The sequence below is a fragment of the Scardinius erythrophthalmus genome (assembly GCF_964197995.2).
Source record: "Scardinius erythrophthalmus genome assembly, chromosome: 3".
Taxonomy (NCBI): Eukaryota; Metazoa; Chordata; class Actinopteri; order Cypriniformes; family Leuciscidae; genus Scardinius; species Scardinius erythrophthalmus.
This window is the reverse complement of record NC_138223.1, coordinates 16,476,800-16,491,787: the sequence shown is the minus strand read 5'-3', so window position 1 is coordinate 16,491,787 and position 14,988 is coordinate 16,476,800. Positions and strand designations below refer to the sequence as shown.

The 14,988-nt window shown below is 42.2% G+C and overlaps 1 protein-coding gene across 3 annotated transcripts in view; it reads left to right on the top strand.

Annotated features, from left to right (window-relative positions):
• rapgef2a (Rap guanine nucleotide exchange factor 2a) overlaps positions 1-14,988 on the top strand; it is a 47,911-nt gene that overhangs the window by 30,336 nt on the left and 2,587 nt on the right. For 2 of the 3 annotated variants that reach the window (XM_081362589.1, XM_081362588.1), the window contains 14 exons: positions 28-231; positions 319-427; positions 527-770; positions 968-1,128; positions 3,175-3,415; positions 3,508-3,891; positions 4,793-5,004; positions 5,109-5,232; positions 6,360-6,383; positions 11,921-12,138; positions 12,585-12,713; positions 12,842-12,991; positions 14,069-14,228; positions 14,322-14,845. In XM_081362589.1, coding sequence (XP_081218715.1) covers positions 28-231; positions 319-427; positions 527-770; positions 968-1,128; positions 3,175-3,415; positions 3,508-3,891; positions 4,793-5,004; positions 5,109-5,232; positions 6,360-6,383; positions 11,921-12,138; positions 12,585-12,713; positions 12,842-12,991; positions 14,069-14,228; positions 14,322-14,845 — 2,884 coding nt within the window. The remainder of the gene's footprint in view (positions 1-27; positions 232-318; positions 428-526; positions 771-967; positions 1,129-3,174; positions 3,416-3,507; positions 3,892-4,792; positions 5,005-5,108; positions 5,233-6,359; positions 6,384-11,920; positions 12,139-12,584; positions 12,714-12,841; positions 12,992-14,068; positions 14,229-14,321; positions 14,846-14,988) is intronic. The other variant, XM_081362590.1, reaches the window with a different exon arrangement.

The following is a 14,988-nucleotide window of genomic DNA, read 5'->3' as shown; positions in this document are numbered from 1 at the left end:
CCTTATTAACTGTATTTATCTGAGCAGAAAATGACAGGACAGTTGCGGCTGCTCAACATAGCTTGTGCTGCTAAAGCCAAACCCAGAGTGATTACTATAACAAGAACCGCTCGAGAGATGCCCCTCCCCTTCACACTTATTGGAGGAGCTGAACGTGGGACGCGCCTCTTTATCAGTAGCGTAGAAGTCGGCAGCAAAGCAGAGGAGGCGGGGCTTAAACGTGGAGACCAGGTAACATCTTTCAAACCTCAGCGTGATGCAACAAGACACTGAAGCATTTTCTTTAACACTTTTTTTTTTTTTCATACCCATGTGCAGATATTGGAGGTGAACGGGCAGACGTTTGAGAATGTGCAGTTGTCCAAAGCCACTGAAATTCTCAAGAACAACATACAGCTCTGTATGAGTGTCAAAACCAACCTCCTGGGTGAGATTCCCTCCAGGATACATCCTCAACACACACGGACTGCTGAATTCAACATCTCCGTTTTTTTTTCTTATCTTTACTCATTTTCACTCTTTTCAGTCTTCAAGGAGTTGGTGGCCAGGGTGGCAGAGGAAAGGAAAAACGGCGTTCCTCATCTTCCAAAGATTGGTGACGGAAAGAAAAATATCCGTTATTCTATACCTGAACTTGGGGCTGGATCTGATGTAATGGGTCAAGAAAAGGTCAGCAAGAAGGTCAAAGCACACACAGTGGGCGGTCGAAACAAACTGATGAAGATTCTAGACAAGACGCGCATGAGCATCCTACCTCAGAAACCTTACAGGTATACAAGCGCACACACTCTTCTTCTCACACCATTGCTGACTTTAAAGTCCTCAGAGTACAAATCTTGCCATATTTCATTAATGGGATTTTAAGAAATATTTCACATCAACACCTTGTGGTTTATGTGGAAAATTCTGATAGATGAATGTTAATTTTTACTGAGTCATGCTGAGTCATTATGCCTTTGTTGTGTAGTGACCTCGGGTTAGGGCAGACTCAGGATGACAGCATTGTGGGATTACGGCAGAACAAACAGACTCTGACCACTATGCCAGGCAGCGTAAATCTCTCATCCAGTAACCCTGACTTGGCCCAAGGCCAACAACGCATTATCGACTACAGTTCACAGCCACCAGGTAAATGGATACAGAATACTCGAGTGAATAATAAAAAATTAGTGTGCACAAGATGATAATGTAATAAAATTATAAAATGCAATTGTAGTAAATGGAATTATACATTATTATAATTATATTAATTATGATTATATTATTATTACATCATAAATTAAATATATATAATTTATTTGGTCTGTCAAAAATAATGCATTAAGGATGCGATGATGATCCACATGTAGGCCTATCCTATGATCAGCCGTGCTCACCTCCGCGGGCTTCTCTTTGTGGAGACCCACAGGACGCTTGCACGTTTCAAGCTCCGCTGCCTGTTTTTGATCCTGTCAGTTGTCGCGATGTCTATGTTTACATGGACACTTTTTATTTCAATTTCAAAAATTCTTTTTGTGTTCCTGCTTTACTTTTGTTATATCTGTGCGATTTACTAATGATCCCGCTACCTTCTCCTTGCTCACAGCATCTGGATTCACTCGTGAGTATTTGTGCACTACTGCGGTTCTGCTCGTCCTTTAGACACCTGACGTGTATGGTTCCACTCGTCTCCTCTAGATAACTGTTCTTCTTCATAGAAACCTGTTTCACGTAATTGCCTGTCTATCTCTCTCTCAAAATCTGTTGTACAGTTTTCTCTAGTTGACTGTCTTTTCTTCTCTCTGCTATGCTTATCTTTTTAGCCCTTTATAGTAATCGTTCTTTTACAGATATGATTCAGTTTTGTAAACTTGAGTCAGTGGGAAGTTTTTCACGCTGATGGCATCACCATGGGTAATCTGTCACTTGTGGATAAAAACAGACTTAGAGGAAGTTCTTGTTTTCTTGAAAGTAAAAAATGTGTGTAGCAGCACTGTTGCCATGTTTTTGTTAATATACTGTGTTTTTCCAGTCATCTGGCAAGCCTGACTCACGCTCTAGGTTAAATTAAATGCACCTTAAGGCTGTGGAACTATATCCACACTTTATTACTTTGTCTCTGGTTTATTTCAATGTCCTGTCTGTGTAGACACGTACACTTTGTGCCATCTGAAAAACTTGCCACTGGGCCAAGTCCAGTAGTTAAGTTACCATTTATTTTCTTTTTTAAAACTTTAATTGATATACCACTCTTACCGATTTGTCTTTTTCTGTAGCTGCTGTTTATGTTTAGCATTGTCTTGCAGTATTTCTGAATAAAGTAAGCATAGCTTACATTTTCAATTAAGCACTGCAAGTTCTGAAGTAATTCAAGAAAACTGTAAAAAAAACCCTAACAATACAATGATACAAATGATTTTTTTTAAATCAGTAGATCTAATTAGCTGCATTTATATCTATTTTTACATTCATCCATTTTTTATTACTTACATTTTACCAACTTACATTAACAAAGGTACACTACATATCTCTATGTGGTTGAGTCTAGTGGTTTGAGGTATACCAATGGTTGTCTGTGATCACCACATCACAGCAGATCTTACTAGATCACTCAAAATCAAAGTGGTCATCAAAACCACTGATTGTAAGAGTAAAGTCCTACAAGAAGTATCTCCTAAAGTCCTACAAGAAGTATCTCAGAAAAAAAAAATTGTATTAGCATTCATGTAGCATTTCTGACACCTTGTAAATGACATAAACCTAAAATATCCTGCAAAAACGAATACGCTAAAGGACTGGTATTACCTTTTCTATTTTAAAATTGACGTTACTGAAGAACATGTACTTTTGACAGCTCTACTTGTCTCAATGTCGCCTCTACTTTGCTCTACAAGATGCTGTACAGCTTATATGTTTGTACATCTTTTATTTTCATTAGTGCCAAGATGCCTCATCTGACTTCTGCTTGATCTGGATCTCCAGTTAACCTTTTTGTCTTTGTTGTTAGGGTTCCTATTATCTCTTTTCACTTGAATGTTATATCTACCTCGTCCTTTTAGCTAATATAGTTCTAGAAGTTGCATGAAATCTGTGCTATGCGGGAATGTTTGAAACTTCGTGCTGGTTGAGGTTTACATTCACTTTATGAACCTATATACATTTATTTAATGCTTTGTTAAACTTTTTCATTCGCAGAATTGCAAGACCAGGTGCTGCGTGTTTTCAAGGCAGACCAACAAAGTCGTTTCTTGCTGATCAATAGGGACACCACAGCGAGAGAAGCAGCCAATCAGGCAATGCGAGAGTTTGGCTTGACCACAAGTCCCGAGGCCTATTCACTTTGTGAGGTGTCAGTCACACAGGAGGGCGTTATCAAACAGAGGCGGCTTCCTGATCAACTCTCTAAACTGGCTGACAGGATACAGCTGAGTGCTAGGTTTGGTCTTAAGCTGAATTTGAGAATTCGAATGGACTATTTAGTGATTTATTTTAATATGTGATGGCTGTTTTTTGCTGCTTCCTTGTCAGGTACTATCTGAAGAACAACACTGAGACGGAGACACTGTGTTCAGATGTGGAAGCTCAGGAGATGCAGCGAGAATCTGTGGTCCCTCTGCTGTCCTTAAGCTCCATGGAGATAGCCAATCAGCTGTCAGCACGCAACTATCTGCTCTTCTCCAGCATTGAACCGACGGATTACATAAGTGACCTCTTCAAGCTCCACCCACAAGATCCTCCCACCAACCTGCGCAACTTTGAGTATCTTGTGAACCAGGAGACTTTCTGGGTCGCCACAGAGATTGTACAGGAAACCAACCAAGCCAAAAGAGTGAAGATCATCAAGCACTTTATAAAGATTGCTCTTCACTGCCGTGACTGCAAGAACTTCAACTCCATGTTTGCCATTATCAGGTAGACTTGATTTCTAGGAAATGATCATTATCAAATGAGCACTTTAGTTTGTGTCTATTAGTGTTGTCATGATACCGTGATTAGGTTTCATGGTATGATACCAAGTAGTATCATCATGATGCAATCATGTTTGGATGCATCGTATTGCTGGGGCTGTAGTTTACATTCCCAGGGTGGTTTACATGGTAACACTTTACAACAAGGCCTCATTTGTTAACATTAGTTAATGTAACATAACTAACAATGAGCAATACATTTGTTACAGTATTTATTAATCTGTTAAAGTTAGTTAATAAAAATACAACTGTTTATTGTTTGTTCATTTTAGTTCACAGTGCATTAAGTAATGTTATACAACTTTTGATTTTAATAATGTATTTGTAAATGTTGAAATTAACAATAAATGTTGTAGAAGCATTGTTCATTCTAGATCATTTTAATTAATGTTAGCTAATGAAACCTTATCGTAAAGTGTTACCATTTACATCATATTATTTTAACATTTATTATTATTAATAATATTATTATTATTATATAAAATGTTTGTTATATAAATATAAATTATTATTATAAACAATATTATATTTATTATACTAAATGATTATTATTATATACTATTACTTAATCTTATAATCTATCATTTTCACAGAAAATTAAAGGAAAACCAGCACTGCCAAAACTTTTAATTTAATCCATTAAATTTTCTGCAATAAAATATAACTGATTCAACATAGAACGGGATCTGTTTAAATTTGCCGTTCCATGCTTCTTGCCTTATAAACATGTCAGTGTGCTTTTGTTTCTTGCAAAAATGTGTCAAGTTTGTTGATGTTAATCCTGGTAATAGTCTGTCTCCTCTCCATTATACAGTCTCTAAAGTGTATCTGTGTGTATTTTGCAGTGGGTTCAATCTAGCACCTGTCTCTCGGTTGCGATCCACGTGGGAACGATTGCCAGGAAAATACGAGAAGCTTTTGGCAGAATTACAGGATGTTTTCGACCCTTCTCGCAACATGGCCAAATACCGCAACCTCCTCAACAAACACAACCTGCAGCCGCCAGTCATCCCTCTGTTTCCTGTCATTAAGAAAGACCTCACCTTCCTCCATGAGGGTAACTTGAGCGTTTTTCTGTTTCTGTTGCCTAAAAATTGAGTTTGGTTTAAAAAAAATGTTTAATTAAAAATCTTTGAACCTGTGTCAAACATGTGCTTATAGGCAACAACTCTAAGGTGGATGGTCTGGTGAATTTTGAGAAGTTGAGGATGATAGCACGAGAGATCCGACACGTTGTTCGAATGGCTTCCATCACTATGGACCCTGCATTGCTTTTTAAGACTAGGTACACTCACTCACAAAGTGTACAATTATTTCATATGATATATTTCCAATGATATTTCATACACACAAACACATGACATCAATTAAACCAATTAGGATAAAAGCATAATTACACAGACACACTAGCTCTTTTTCAAAACTTACTGAGCTGTATCGCTACCTGCGCAGGAAATGGAACTTCATCAGTGGCCGATTTAAAAATAATCTGTTTTTTTATTTTTGGTTTGCTGTCTACATGAAACATTCATGTTTTAGGGCAGTGTAATTAAGATACCTACTTATGATGCCTCAAAATTATGGATGCTCCGATCGATCAGCCTCAGATCGGTATCGGCTGATAACCACATTCTATGACTCGATCAGTAATCACTAAATTTGGCCGGTACATCTTTATTTGGACCAGGTTGTCTCGATTTAAGCGAGCCCACACAACATAACAAAATGTGTAAAAGTATTCACGGAGTTACGTGACATGCTTCCGGGATGCGATCATATCGCATTCATGACGCAGTTTTCTAACTTCATTTGAAAGTTCAACCAATGAACCCAACTGGATCTTGGGTATGGTAGTTAGGGACAATGTGCAGAGGTTTTCCCAGCAGTGTTGTAACATAAGGTCCAAATGTCCAAACATGATCAAGATCTATTTGCTCCAAAATTTTACAAAATGAGACCATGTACCTGATGATACCTTGTTTGTAGAGTTATAAGCCATTACTTTTAAATATGCCACTTACATGGTGTAAGGGGTTAACAGTGACACTCAACTGAGAGCTTATATATCACTTATGTAAAGCTTGATTGATTGGGATTGGTATCGGCCGATCATGATGACAAGAAATCGGTAGTCGTATCGGCTGCAAAAATCCTGATCGGAGTATCCCTACATAAAATATTTCCCAAGTAATACATAGGCAGCTCACTAGGTATTGAACACAGTGGGGCATATATCCATTGCTGATAGATTGTGCTGGCAGTCATTTGTGTGCTTGGTGTCTTACTGGACTTCTTGTTTTTTGGGCATTTGCTCTATGGGCTTCACTGTCTAAGCACTAGTGTCTTTTTGTCTCCTTTTTCTTGATCTCTTAATTTTCTTGTTCTTCGGCTCTTCACTGGTCTGTGTTTTAGGAAGAAAAAGTGGAGGAGTCTTGGGTAAGTGGGACTGGTACCGTCTTTCTCTTTGTTTCCTTCACCTTTTCTGTTAACTGTCATTGTTTTTGCTGTGTTGTGTACTAAACCACACTAACATTTCTTTGTATAGCCTAGCTTTAGTTGCACTGCGTTTGTAAAATCTCATATGCTAATTTTCATTCTCTGGAAGGGCATGGATTTATCTTATCAATGTTTTCCTACCATAATTTATATGGTTGTATAAAAGTATATCTGCTACTTGAGTAGGAGTGGGCATTAAGTAATACTGAAGTCGAGTACTAAAATGTTTTTTGTTTTGTTCAGTAATGTTGTACAATCAATACTAGATTAAATGCTTTACTTTTAAAACCAATATGCATTCATGAAAACATCAAGATATAAAAACAATCATAAAAAAAATTTGCACTCGCCTGCGGCTTGCATAGAAAATGCATGTGTCTCTGTTTATATAAAAAGACTACTAAAGGAGGTGTTAAAAATAAATCAAAAGATAAATATCAGCCTTTTAGAGGTTGCAGGGACAATGAAATACCATTCTATCATACATTTTCATTATGAATTCAAAATCACATTTGGTAGTACTTAACCATTAGTAGAGTTCTCTTACGAGAGTCCTCTCGTACTGCGTTTTATCAAAACGCTACGGGAAAAGTCTCTTTTCACGAAAACTGAAGCAAAAAATTATCCTTTAATTTTCATATATGTAAAACGCGTTGCGGCAGCAGCAGTCAGCTATGGCGAGACGGCTTGCTCGCTCATTGGCTGCTCTGCGGCAACTGCTTAAGCCTATCGAGCGAGGCCTGAGATGACATCAGGCCAATGAGGGCGCTTCGCGCCCTCCTCGCCACTTCCCGCCGAAACGGGCGTGGCTTACCTCTATAAAAGGAGCTCGAGAAGGCTGATTCACTTGATTTTAATCTCTTCAGCGAAGCGCACGCATCGCTGGATCACGGAAGCAGCGTCGTTTGAAGCAAGCACTTCAGCGGGACGAGCCCTCGAAGCCGCTGGCCAACGCCGCCTTCTACAGCCGTACCTGCTGCGCTTTCCGACGCCTATATCCTTTATTACTATTGCTTTTCTGTGTGTGTGTGTGTGTTCGCTGCAACACTCACCCCTAAAAGAGCTGCGTCTTTTCAAAGATGCCTTCCTGCGGCTCGTGCCGAGCCCCACTCACCGAGGGAGACAAGCACGTCATCTGTGTCTCCTGCCTGGGTGAGGACCATGCAGCGCTCGCGCTTGCTGACGGCGGCTGCCCTCACTGCGAGCTTTTGCCGATGGTGACTCTGAGGACTCGCCTGGCATCCTTCTCTAAGCCTGCATTCACCGCCGCGATGCCGCGCCGTAAAAAGCGGCATACTTCGAGCCGAAATATCAAAACTGATAAGCAAAGGGGCGATAGAGCGCGTTCCCCCAGCTCTAAGCGAAGGGGGACTATACAGCAGATACTTTCTAGTCCCCAAAAAGGACGGCGGTATCAGACCCATACTGGATCTAAGACGGCTGAACAGAGTATTAGTGAAACGCAGATTCAAAATGCTCACAACCAGCAAAATTCTCGCGCATGTTCGACGAGAAGACTGGTTCATGTCGATACATCTGAAGGACGCGTATTTTCAAATACAGATAGCGTCACATCACAGGCGATACTTGAGATTCGCCTTCGAGGGTCAGACATACCAGTATACAGTCCTGCCATTCGGCTTGTCCCTGGCACCTCGTACATTTACGAAATGCATGGACGCAGCGCTCGCTCCTCTCAGACTCAGAGGCATGCGAGTGCTGAACTATTTGGACGACTGGTTGATCCTAGCTCAATCACGATCACAGCTCATGGAGCACAGAACCATTTTACTCGATCACCTCGAGAATCTTGGTATCACAGTCAACTGGACAAAGAGTTCATTGAACCCCAGTCAAACGATTTTGTTTCTGGGCGTCGTTCTGGACTCACAGTCTATGACAGCGCGGCTGTCACCACAGCGCGTGTTGATCATTCAGCGCGCGGCGAGAGCTTTCCGCCGCGGCGCTGTCACCCCGCTCAGGAAGTTTCAAAGGATGCTGGGTCTCATGGCCTCAGCATCGTCAGTTCTCCGGCTGGGCTTGCTCCGCTTGCGCCCGCTGCAGTTCTGGTTGAAAGCGCGGGTACCGCGCAGAGCGTGGGCGACCGGATCGATTACGCCTCAAGGTCGATCAGAGCTGTGTTTCAGCCCTGGCGCCTTGGACGGCGGACGACTGGTACCGATCAGGTGTAAGCCTGGGGACTTCCTCGAGAGTGAGGATGGTGTCGACAGACGCATCCACCTCGGGATGGGGAGCGCTGCTCGAGGGCAGACCGTTCTTCGGCCTGTGGTCGGAACGAGAAAAGCTCCAACACATAAACTGCCTAGAAATGCTGGCAGTGCACAACGCGATGGCGCGTTTTTGTCCCCACATCAAGGACGAACACGTCATAGTCCGTTCGGACAACATGGCTGTGGTGTCCTACATAAATCGCCAGGGCGGTCTGAAATCCATATCCCTGTACAGGCTGGCGAAACGCCTCCTATTATAGGCTCAGCACAACTTACGCTCGCTGAGAGCAGTGCATGTACCTGGGCTTCAGAATTTGGGCCCAGACAGACTGTCCAGGAACAATGCTCCCCCGGGCGAATGGTCTCTACACCCACAAACAGTCCGGCTGTTGTGGGAGAGATTCGGCAGAGCGGAGGTGGACCTTTCCGCATCCCACGAAAACGCGCACTGCCCCGCGTTCTTTTCAAAGACCGACAGCGCGCTGTCCCGAAGGTGGTCGCGCTGTCCGTTATACGCTTTTCCCCCCGTCTCCCTCCTGCCACAGGTGTTGGAACGGGTCAGGAAAACAAAATGCCCAGTGCTGCTTGTAGCTCCGTTCTGGGAGAACCAGACATGGTTCCCAGTTCTGATGCAGTTGGCAGATATCGCTCCATGGCCACTGCCGTTGAGGAGAGATCTCCTCTCGCAGGCCGGGGGCTCGATTTGGCACCCACACCCGGAACTGTGGTCCCTTCATGTGTGGGCGCTCAACGGATACCCGTTGGTCTCGCAGAGGGAGTCGTGAATACCATCACTCAGGCTAGAGCGCCGTGAACTCGGCGGCTTTATGCTTCGAAGTGGTCAGTTTTCTCCGGCTGGTGTACAGCTCGGAGCCTTTCACCCTTCGAATGTGAGGTAACGGAGGTTCTCTCCTTCCTACAAGAGCTGTTGGATAAGGGCAGATCCCCTTCCACGCTCAAAGTGTATGTGGCGGCTATTTCAGCGTTCTCTGGTTCAACGCTGGGTCAGTTGCTGGGAAGGAATGATTTAGTCATCCGCTTCCTCAGGGGAGCTAGGAGACTGAATCCACCCAGACCTCCTTCAGTCCCTATGTGGGACCTTTCTACGGTCCTGGCGGCCATGAAAGGTGCCCCTTTCGAGCCTATCCAGTCTATTAGCCTCAAACATTTGTCTTTCAAAACAGTGTTTTTGATGGCTCTCGCTTCAGTGAAGCGCATAGGCGACCTGCACGCGCTCTCTGTGAGCCCGGCGTGCTTGGAGTTTGGTCCTAATGACTCTAAAGTCATACTCAAACCTAAGCACGGCTATGTGCCGAAATCCCTCAACACGCCTTTTCGGGCTCAGGTCATTTCCCTGGCTGCCCTGCCGGCATCGAGTGAGGAAGGGGACTCGAGTTTTCTTTGCCCTGTTAGGGCTTTAAGAGCTTATATGTCCCGCTCTGCTGTCTTCAGACAGACAGAGCAGCTCTTTGTATCGTTCAGCGGACGTTCCAAAGGAATGGCTGTTTCGAAACAAAGTCTATCCAGATGGATAGTTGACGCCATAGCGCTGGCTTATACTGCCAAGGGCATTCCATGCCCGTTGGGAGTCAGAGCGCACTCTACGAGAAGCGTTGCTTCTTCGTGGGCTTGGTCCAGCGGGATTTCCCTACAGGATATATGTACGGCGGCGGGCTGGGCCTCTCCGTCTACATTTATCAGGTTTTATAACCTAGAGGTTCCCGCCTTACAGGCTAAGCTTTTGTCGGTGTAACCTGTTCAGCCGTCTGGTCAGACCGCTGAAACCCATGCGCAATGCGCTACCGACTATTTTGGGCAGACCTGTGTAAGACCCACATTTCCCACATTAGTTCAGGTTCCCTACCCTGTCTATGTGATGTTATACTTGCGTCTGTGGACATGTCTATTCTACGACGCTACAGTATAGGGAATTAAGGCTCCCACCCTTATTCCCTGACTCTGTGTGAGTCAATCTGGTGATTATGCACTGTATGCCTGAAATAACTTCCGGTGATCAGTGTTTTTATCCCAGCACGCACGGCGTTTTGCAAGGGGTTCCCGTAGCGTTTTGATAAAACGCAGTACGAGAGGACTCTCGTAAGAGAACGTACTCGGTTACTAACGTAACCTCGGTTCTCTCTAGAAGAGGGAACGAGTACTGCGTTCTCTGCCGTGCGTACGGTTCACTCTGGTTCGCTTCGGCGATCAAAATCAAGTGAATCAGCCTTCTCGAGCTCCTTTTATAGAGGTAAGCCACGCCCGTTTCGGCGGGAACTGGCGAGGAGGGCGCAAAGCGCCCTCATTGGCCTGATGTCATCTCAGGCCTCGCTCGATAGGCTTAAGCAGTTGCCGCAGAGCAGCCAATGAGCGAGCAAGCCGTCTCGCCATAGCTGACTGCTGCTGCCGCAACGCGTTTTACATATATGAAAATTAAAGGATAATTTTTTGCTTCAGTGTTTCGTGAAAAGAGACTTTTCCCGTAGCGTTTTGATAAAACGCAGTACTCGTTCCCTCTTCTAGAGAGAACCGAGGTTACGTTAGTAACCGAGTACGTTATATTCAGTAGGAAAAAATGTCATTGGTGCCTACCTGTGTTATTTAACTAGTAGTTATATACTATCACAGTTTTTATTAATATTTGGAATTAGCTTTTTTTTATTTTCATCTTTCTTTTTAATTTTAGTTGCATTTTTTAGTATGTTTTATGTGCTTTTGTTTATTACAGTTTAGGTTTTATTTATTTGTTTCAGTTTTAGTTTTTAATTATTTCCAGTTTATTACCAATTTTAGTGCTTCAACTTAAAATAATTTCATTTAGATGCCAATGCCAAGTTTTCATTTAATATTAGATTTTATTTTATTTCAGCTTTTTCAGTTATTACATTTTTTTTTGTTGTTGTTCATTTTAGTTATCGATAATAACCCTGTTGCCTTAGGCAAGTAAGTGCGAAAGCACATCAATTTGTGAGTAATTTGATTGGTATTTTCCTAGTTGACTGGTTAGTTGAAGTATGAGTACCTGACTAGTTGATTACTCATGCTCATCCCTACTTCCTAGACATGTAAATATTTTATTAACCTGTAGCATCTAAATTGCCTTCTTTGTGCATGTTAAAAAGGGCCATATTAATTTCCTAGCATGATTCTCTGGCTGATTGATCTAGTTGTCTTGCTAACTGCCTCTGTTAGTTTGTGTTGACCTGTTTCCGTTAACATACATTGTGTCTTTTGTTCTTATGTGTTTAGGTCTCTAAGCCAGGTGAGCAGCTCTTCTCTCTCTGACATCGGAACGATGGGCGGGAAGAGGAAAGGGAGGCGCAGCTCTTTTCTCAGTGCTAAGAAACTCTACGAGGTGGAGATGATGAGCAGACGTGTGCGGCAGTATCTGGACACGCAGTCACATGAGAGTAGTGAAGACACACTCCATGAACTCTCCATGCAATGTGAGCCTGCCAACAGCTCGAGTGAGTTGGCACGTACTTTTTAAAGAACACGATGACACTGACTTCCTGATTTTATTGAGTATTATGAATGGTTAAGATAAAAATAATTGATTATTGCTAGTTGTGTGTTAGATCAGTAGATTACTTTATAGTGCCCATCTCTCATGCATGTATTTTTGCATTGATTGGCTCAGTTTAAGAAGTCATGCATGAATAATTTTCTTTTATGTTCTTAATGTCCTTGAATTCCATAATGTGACATAATAACATAGTAATAAAATGGACTATTCTTAGAGAAAAAATTGTTCTATGATTAACCTTCAATTGAAAAAAAAAATGTTTTGCATAATAAATTTATATCTGAGACTTAATTTTGTTCTGTTTGATTAAAATAATTAAAACATTTATACATTTTGTTTTTATATAATGGGCCAGCTAAACTTGTTTGTGTGTACTTGTGGTTTCAGTACTGAAGAACTCAGGTGAGAGGAGGCGATTGGATGCCTCTCCTGTCGGTCAGAGAAGCACCACTCCGCAGCAAACAAATGGAAGTCACGGTGTCAAGAAATCACTTGACAAAGAGTTACCACCATTTGGTAAGACCTTTCTCTGTACATGGTACCTACATGTATACAAATGAGCTGAGTTCTGGTATTATTGGAGTGCCCTCTGCTGTTTACTTGTAAGTCTTGTTTGCATTGAGATGGCGTTTTTGTGTCTGTAGGTGCCCAGTCTCCTCAGTCTCTCCATAAGATTTTGTCTCTGTCAGAAAAGGGGAGGGACAGACAACGAAAACCACCTGAGGACAGCCAATCAAATGCTTCCTCTCTCCTCTCCTCTCCACATACCTCACCTTACAATACACCTAGAAAAGGTATGTAGTTATGTGTATTGATTCAGTTCAATAAAACTTGGTAGCACTGCTGGCATATTGACAAGATTGCATTTGGCAGTTGTTTCAGATTTTTTTGGCTGCACATCCATGATGTGAATCTCCCGTTTCACCACATCCCAAAGTTGCTCTTCTGCATACCTCAGTTTTAAAGGGTAGTTATTTGAGTTACTGTCAGCTTGTACCAGTACGGCGATTCTCCTCTGGCATCTGAAGGCATTTTCGCCCACAGAACTGCCACTCACTGGATATTTTCTCTTTCTCGCACCGTTCTCTGTAAACCCTAGGGATGGTTGTGAATGAAAATCCCAGTAGATCAGCAGTTTCTGAAATACTCAGACCAGTCTGGCACCAGCAACCATGCCACAATCAAAGTCACTTAAATCACCTTTCTAACCCATTCTGATGCTCAGATTGAACTTTAGCAGATCATCTTGACTTTTTGCCATGTGATTGGCTGATTAGATATTTGTATTAACAAGCAGTTGAACAGGTGTACCTAATAAAGTGCCCGGTGAGAGTGTGTTACTGGCCAAACGTTTGGAAACATAACTATTTTAAATGCTTTTGAAAGATGTCTCTTATGCTCTTGAAGCCTGCCTTTTATTTGATCAAAAATAAAACAGAAATATTGTGAAATATTATTACAATTTAAAATAATGGCTTTCTATTTTATTATACTTTAAAATATAATGTATTTCTGTGATCCAAAGCTGAATTTTCATTAGTCTTCAGTCACACGATCCTTCAGATATCATTTGTAAATTGTAATTATATCATGACATTATTTAGATAAAGATAAATAATTCTAATATAGTTTTTGTAAGAAGTGATGGTTAACTTAAGAAATAAATATTTTTTATTAATCCAAGAAATTAACCCCTGTTCATATATTGAATGGATTAAAAAAAAAATCACCTTTTGGTTTGAAAAGCAATTAATTATAAATCGAAACAGTTCAAGATCAACCCAACCCAAAGATTCACACCACTAAAGCGTGAGATATTCTCTGATTTATTTATTGTTGTTTGCTTATTTATACATGTGTTTTTCTCATAGCCCCACAGTTAGTGGTGAGTGAAGCATCAGATCAGTTGAGTCTGTTAAGCTCCTCCTCTTCTGATCTCATCATGGTAGATGACCACACACATGCTCAACCCCATACACTTGCACACCCACTCAACTCGCGTAGAGCAGAGCCTGACCAAATAAGCCTGGGGTAAGAGGTTTACACACAATTACCCCAAAAGTTAAAAAAAACATTTTTTGGCCTAGTAACTTTTTAAAGTCTTTCTGTATTTCTGTCTCTCAGGTCCTACTCCTTGACTCAGGATCAGTGTGACCGTGCGTCGTTGGACGCAGCAGACAGTGGCCGTGGCAGCTGGACGTCCTGCTCCAGTGGTTCCCATGACAACATCCAGAGCATTCCACAGCGTGTGGGTTATTATGACAACCGCAGCTGGGAGACGCTGTCAGAAGGGATGGGACGTAGTCACGTGACCACACCCACTGGTTACTGGGGTGATGAATTAGAAGGCGACACAGGAACGATAAAAAGAAGAGGTGGAAAAGATGAGACTCCAAATGCAAACAAGAATACTGCGAGTCGGAGGGAGGGACGTTTTAGAGAGCCGCCGCCCACACCACCTGGTTATACTGCTCTGTCGTTGGCTGAGGCAGACAGCCACAGTCATGCTCATGGGCGACGCCCACCAGACTACACAGCCGCTCTGCAGAGGTCTCGATTCCTTAAAAGGTCATGTGATCCTCCTCCAGTGCACCCATCGAGTAGATTGCCAGCATACTGCCAGTCACCACGACGACCACAGCCGGATGGTGAGTGTTTGATTATGCAGTAATCACTACAAAAATATCAGCAAAACATCGCTCTGACTTTCAAAAACATTTAATAGGAAGACCAGAACTAACTGTTAAAAACTGCTAGACCATAGACATTGATTTGGACATTTATTTTCTGG